General features: G+C 53.2%; 1 protein-coding gene across 1 annotated transcript; it reads left to right on the top strand.

The window, feature by feature from the left end:
• The first annotated feature begins 301 nt into the window (after positions 1 to 301).
• FOXB2 (forkhead box B2) lies at positions 302 to 3,412 on the top strand. The gene has a single exon (XM_082471051.1). The coding sequence runs from the start codon at positions 305 to 307 to the stop codon at positions 1,565 to 1,567; it is 1,263 nt and encodes a 420-aa protein (XP_082327177.1). The 5' UTR covers positions 302 to 304; the 3' UTR covers positions 1,568 to 3,412.
• Positions 3,413 to 6,795: the final 3,383 nt, after the last annotated feature.

Here is a 6,795-nt window from a genome sequence, read left to right as displayed (position 1 = left end):
AGAGGGTGGCGGTGAAGCTGGCGCGCCCCGCCCGCGACTGTGCGCGCCAGTCGGCGACCGTCGGGGCCAGAAGTTGCGAGCGTCGGATTGCTAAATTGGGTCAAGAGGCCAAGCGCGGAGACCGCAGGCCGCTGAGAGAAGGCGGGAGAGAAACGGCGAGAGGGTCTGGGGGGGAAAGAGGGCGGGGTGGCGGGTCCGGGAGGGCGGAGTGGGGGTTAGTGGAGACAGCCAGGCCCCGGGAGCGGGGTGCGGAGCGACGCTGCGGTCCAGTGTGAGCCAGAGGGCGGTGGAGGCGCCAGGGGCGATGCCGCGGCCGGGGAAGAGTTCGTACAGCGACCAAAAGCCGCCCTACTCTTACATCTCGCTGACCGCGATGGCCATCCAGCACTCGGCCGAGAAGATGCTGCCTCTGAGCGACATCTACAAGTTCATCATGGAGCGCTTCCCCTACTACCGCGAGCACACGCAGCGTTGGCAGAACAGCCTCCGACACAACCTCTCCTTCAACGACTGCTTCATCAAGATCCCGCGGCGGCCCGACCAGCCCGGCAAGGGCAGCTTCTGGGCACTGCATCCCGACTGCGGCGACATGTTCGAGAACGGCAGCTTCCTGAGGCGCCGAAAGCGCTTCAAGGTGCTGCGCGCTGACCACACTCACCTGCACGCGGGAAGCGCCAAGGGCGCGCCAGGCGCTGGGCCGGGAGGGCACCTGCACCCGCACCACCACCATCACGCTGCCGCGCACCACCACCATCACCACCACCCGCCCCAGCCGCCGCCGCCGCCGCCCCCGCCCCCGCCGCACATGGTGCACTATTTCCACCAGCAGCCGCCTCCGGCTCCGCAGCCGCCGCCGCACCTCGCGTCGCAGCCACCGCAGCAGCCGCCGCAGCCTCAGCAGCCGTCTCACCCCGGCAAGATGCAGGAGGCAGCGGCCGTAGCGGCTGCGGCGGCAGCGGCGGCGGCGGCGGCCGTGGGCAGCGTGGGGCGCCTGTCACAGTTCCCGCCCTACGGGCTGGGCTCGGCCGCCGCCGCCGCCGCCGCCGCCGCCGCGTCCACGTCGGGCTTCAAGCACCCGTTCGCCATCGAAAACATCATAGGCCGGGACTACAAGGGCGTGCTGCAGGCCGGCGGGCTGCCCTTGGCGTCCGTCATGCACCACCTGGGTTATCCCGTGCCGGGCCAGCTCGGCAACGTCGTCAGCTCCGTGTGGCCGCACGTCGGCGTCATGGATTCAGTGGCCGCGGCCGCGGCCGCCGCGGCCGCCGCGGGGGTCCCCGTGGGCCCGGAGTATGGGGCCTTCGGGGTGCCGGTCAAGGCCCTGTGCCACTCGGCAAGCCAGAGCCTGCCTGCGGTGCCCGTGCCCATCAAGCCGACTCCTGCGCTGCCACCGGTGGCCGCGCTGCCCCCAGCGCTCGCTGTCCCCGCGGCCGCACAGCCGCCAGCACCGTCCACCGTGTGCCCGGCTGCCGCCGCCTCGCCCGCCGTCTCTCTGATGGAGCCCACCGCCCCGAGTGCGGCCGAGAGCAAAGGCGGCTCTCTGCACTCGGTGCTGGTGCATTCTTAGGGTACCCAGCGGGCTGGGGGAGACGAACGCATGGAGACTCGCCTGGCCCTGGACCGCCGGAGAGGGCGAGGGCGCCCTGACCAGGTCGGGTAGAGCTGGCGAGCCCCAGCCTTTGCGGGAAAGGAAGGTATTTAAACAAACCCGAAAGTGGATTCTCCAGTGGTCTGAATAAATATAACATTTCTGGTGTCTGTGTTTATACTATGTTGTACAATCAGAATAATGAAAGCCAATTTTCAGGTAAGAGTTTCTATCGTAATTAAAATTATAAATCCATAAGTTATGAGGGGAGGGAACGAACGAGTTTGGGGAAGCCTCATTCGCTGGCATATTGGAATTGGATTTCTATTCTTATTCCCGGGAGCAGAAGCTGGCAGGGCTAAACCTCCCTGGGAGAAATCCAACAGAGAGTGACGATGAAACAGACGTCAGCCACCAAGTTTCTTCCCGCGGGTCTCAACCTCTCGTGAACAATGTCGCCTCTCCTGAACATTCTAGACAAAACTGCTATTCACTAAGGAAATCTCGTTTTATTTAAGAAGGAAAAGAGGGAGCATTTGATACCGTTATTTTCCTGGTCAGTGAAATGGACAAGGACACGGTAGCATGAATAAAGCCTCTTTGGGGGCAGTGGGAACCTCACGAAGGATCTTGGGAAACAGTTAAGTTTCTTGGCTCTGACCCGAGGGTCGAGAAGGATAGAAGGAACGGCTAAAGCAATTAGTTTGCACAAAAGAGAATGGCAGCAGCTTAAAGGGCAAAGCCCCAGATTCCAAAAGTAAGTTCGGGAAACATAACCAAAGAGAGACATTAAAGGAGACTTTCTACCTGCAATTCTTTTGTGAATCAACCGGATGAGACCGTTGAGGAGCCCCCAGACAATGTGAATTCCCATGATCCGTTACATTTGGGATTTTTTTTTTTAATCACTTGCATCACGGGGTTTTTGTTCCCCTAACTCAAGAATGCAAGAAAAACCTGCCACGTCACCCGACAATATTGCTCTTAACGTTTCCAGGAGCGTTTTGTGGCCGTTGCCTTCCAGCCTCCTCGGGACAGATGCGTGAGGATGACCGATCACCTTTGCACGCTGCCTTCGATTTGGTATTCCGTGTGCTGTTTGGGCGCGTTCTTCCTTCAGGCGAACTCTTCCGTTTCAGATCCTGAATGAAAAAGAAACTTGCTTTGCCGCTGTTACTCTTCCCAGTTTTTGAGGCCCAGGAATAGCACTTTACTCGCAACAAACTTTGGGGAACGAATGGGGGGCGGGTAGGGAGAAGGCAGCTGTCCTTTGCCCCGAGTCACCTCTGGCGTTTATCTGCGCCGCGTTCGGGTTGTGACTTTGTGCCAAGTTCATGTCTGCCTGTGTTGTACGCGGTGTTCTCCATTAAAGCTTCTCTCTGGCTGTGCCGGTGTGAAGGTGTTTCGCTTCTCACGAGACGGGGCCGCGGTTTGAGTGCCCGCTGGGGGGAGAGTCTGGGGACTTGGCAAATCCTCTTCCTCCCCTTCTTTTTCAGCTTCTGCGCATCAAAGAGGGTGAGTTCACAGGCGAAGCGGCAGCTGGATAGGTTTCCTCCTCCGTGGCTCCTTTTGTCTGTTGGCTCAATAACTGTATCTGTTTTACCCGTTCTTCCGCTGCTTTCCTAACTGAGCTCTAGCCCACCTCAGTGCGAGAGACTGGATTAGCAAAAACCCGCCACAGTGAATTTTTTCTGTTCCTACATGAGGTTTATTAGCAATAACCATCACCAGCCCCCAACACCCTTTCCCTTTTCTGAGAGCGGGCTATGGCCCGGGTCCCGGTGCCAGTGGGTGGGGGCTGGCGGCACCCCATTAAGTCTGCGGGGCGGGGAAGAGGGCGCCCGGACTCCGCCACTGCCGCCGAGGCCCACATTCCCAAGAAGCGCGCGCCCAGCCGCGGCGGCCTAGGGGACCTGTTGCGCATCCTCGGCAGCCTGGGGCCTGGAGCCAGAGAGCGCTGGGCCCTGGACAGCCGGCAGCGCCACAACCCGTGCTCCTTGGAGAGGGCCTGCGGGCTGCAGACCCTGTGGAGCTGCGCGGGAAGGTGGCGGGGCACCTCGAACACGGCTCCATCTTGAACCAGCTTCACTGTGCCCAGCCAGGCCGGACGGAAGCCTCCTCTAACCTTTCATCAGAAGAAAATAAAGGACCAACGAGGTGACCTGATCATAGTAGTGACACTGAGGGGATTTGGGTTACTTCTTAAAAATAAGAATTTCCACGCACCCCTTATTTACAAGTCCCATTGCAGCGTGCAGCTAAGTTTTGTCCTCGCCTGGGAGACAAGTCTCAGTTTAGGTCACTGCCTCCTTGGAGGCACAATCAACTCTAGTGTATCCTATCTCTCAGCTTGAGACTTTGCAAGGTTTCCTGCAGGGTTTTCCTTTACACTAGTCTGAGGCTGTTGAAAGAGAGAAAAGGGGAGCCACTGGCATGGGGATCATAGATTTGGGGTGACTTGGGAGTCTGGCTGCTTTGTCCACCTCTGGGTGAGTTGGTGCCTGAAAGCCCCAGGCTGGGACCCCTAGTTCAGGCGCAGCAAGTCACAGGGCCTGAAGAAGGGCAGTCACTGGATCTCAATTGTTTCTTCAAAAGAACATCACATCTCTTCTTCTTTATCCACCTGCCCCAAAAGGGCCAGTGTGCTTTTTAGCAGTGCCCATTGTCCCACTTCCGGGAGAGGGGCACAGTCCAAAGTGTCGTCCAGCACCCAGGGGACTGGCTTAAGTGGCAGCCCCTCCTGAGAAGAGAGGAGCCTGTGGACCAACTCGGCAGAGAAGGATGAGTAATTGACCTTCCGCATTCCTCAGACCCTCTTAGCAACCCAGCCTCACACCAACTCCCTGGAACCCCTCCTACCTCTGTGGGGAAACCATGGTTGTTGTGTTTGGTTTTTACTGTGAGGAGAGAGAGAAAGGAGAAGGGAAGGCAGAGTGAGCTGAGAGATGATTCAAGTTTTCATCCATGAGGAGACCCTGGTACCCAACGGAAGCTATGCATGGCATTGAAGTTGGAGAACAAGGGAATTCATGTAAATATACAAACGGGGAGGAGCTTTCTGTCAAAGCGCTGATCCTAAGGGAGGTCCCAGTTAAACCCCCAATACTGACAGAGCCCTGAAGACCCCCTCTTAACTAAGATGGATCTGCAATCTAACTGTAACTCTCAACTGAGTGGTGGTCTCATATGATCTCACAGGTATTCTCTCTCTAGTTACATGTTGGAATAGAGAGAAAGTAAGTTCTGGACGTAAGTGAGATAGAAATAGAGGCACTTATAAATGTATGATCATCTCAGTTCACAAGATTAATAAAATCACTCTTGGTTTGCTAAGTACTGGTGGAGATAACCTGAAATTATGCTCCTGGTTTCCAGGATGATACAAAACACTGTAGTTGTTTAGCCTGTCCCCTACTTAATTGAATGCACAGAACCTTGAGAAACATGGGGAGAGGCAAAGAGGAGGGAGAAAGATTTTCATGTAGCTGCCCTTAAAATAAAAGAAGAAGGAAAACAACTTGGAATGATCTATTTGATTACATTCCCTTGGGAAGATGAGAAGAGAGCTGAGGGTCGAGGGAGAACGAAGCTATTTTAGCTGTGGTCCCTAGGAGAACAGGCCCTCCTGCAAAGGCCAGAATTGGCACAGTTGGCATCTGGCACTTAGGAAGCCTGTCAGTCAGGCTGGCTTGTGGTCAATTATCTCCTTAAGTAGACTGGCATTACTCCAGCCAGCGGGGGAGGGCTGGTTGCATCCGTCAGGATCAGAGTCAGTTAGCTGGAAGTGGCACTGTGGAACTCCAAGCATCTTTGCATTGGGGGGGTTTGGAAAGCTGATCAACACATCTCCCTCTGGGACTCAAAGGTGACACTTGCCTGCTTGGCAATAGTACAGCAAGACTGCAGAAGAGGACAGAAACAGAATGCCTTAGGAAAAGAAACATTGACCACCAAGGCCACTGGTTCCCCTTAAATTCCATTCACCTGACAAAACTGCCATTTCTCAGATGCACAAAATTATACAGAGATCCTTGTAAATTGTGGGGATTTGACTCCTCCGTTGGTAAGAATTCTCATTCTTCATTGTACCTGACTATGAGATGGGCAGAAAGGATAGTTTGGGGTCACGTTTAGGTTTGGATGATATGGCAAGGGTTTGAAGCAGTGTTAGCGCTCATCAGACTAACACTAATGCACATGTGATTCTGCATGGGGTGTGGGGCAGGGTGGCGTAGATGTTGAAAATGGGAAACTAAAGAAATGGTTTCAAAAGCCAGTGATAACTTCTTTGTGGGTGAAAAGGCAGAGTGGGAATCCAAGTGGAGGTGGGAAGTCCTTGAATTCCAAAGGGCAAAACTGTTTCTCCAAGTCCAACATTTTCATTTTGTTCATTGAAAGTATTTTCATTAACTTTATCTTTAAAAGCTGAAATGCTAACTTATACTCTTTGGGGGAGATTGAAGAGATTTGCTTGGGATTTGAATTCAGTCTTAAGCCATTGTTTAAATGCTATGAGTTTGGCAAAACTCCAGATGTACTCTGTCCCAAGCACTTTTTCCCTTAACTATCCTCTGTGTATTTTAAGGAAAATTCAAGCCACATGTTGCTCTTTCCCCCTTGCATTCAAATGTAGTTTTATTGAATTTTAGCATAGTCCATGAAATTTAAATTCTGAGTTTTAAGCCATAATATATTCATATGATCTACAAGCAGTCACATGATATGCACATATATCATTAAGCAGAAAATAAAGCCTCTGAGAACTGTAGTCGTATTATTATAGTAACATTTCTCTAAACTGAAGAGCCATGCTGAGAATGCCGTATTAAGAAAGGATTTTATAAAATTATCAAAAAATTCAAAAAAGCTGACAGCGACCCATGAAAATATTTTTAAAAGAGTATTTCTTGGAAGATATTTTGGTTATGTTTAGTTTGAGCCAAATAGTTCTTTCCTACCACAAGGAACAGGTCTTTTGTGTGCACGAGACACCCAGGCTTTGCTTGTAAGTCACAGATCTCATTATGGCAGCATCATTTAAAAGTGCTTTGGAATAGGCTTTCCCATCTGAGCCACTTCCAGTCCTGTCAGCAACTTCGTAGACAGCATGGTTTTACTGTTACTGAGAATGGATGCTTAGTAAGGAGCTGGAGAGCTGTAGCCCAGGCACAGCTGAACTAGATTCACTCCAAAAAGAATTCACAACA

The sequence above is a fragment of the Balaenoptera physalus genome, assembly GCF_965194825.1.
Source record: "Balaenoptera physalus genome assembly, chromosome: 7".
Lineage (NCBI taxonomy): Eukaryota > Metazoa > Chordata > Mammalia > Artiodactyla > Balaenopteridae > Balaenoptera > Balaenoptera physalus.
This window is presented reverse-complemented; position numbering and strand designations above follow the sequence as displayed.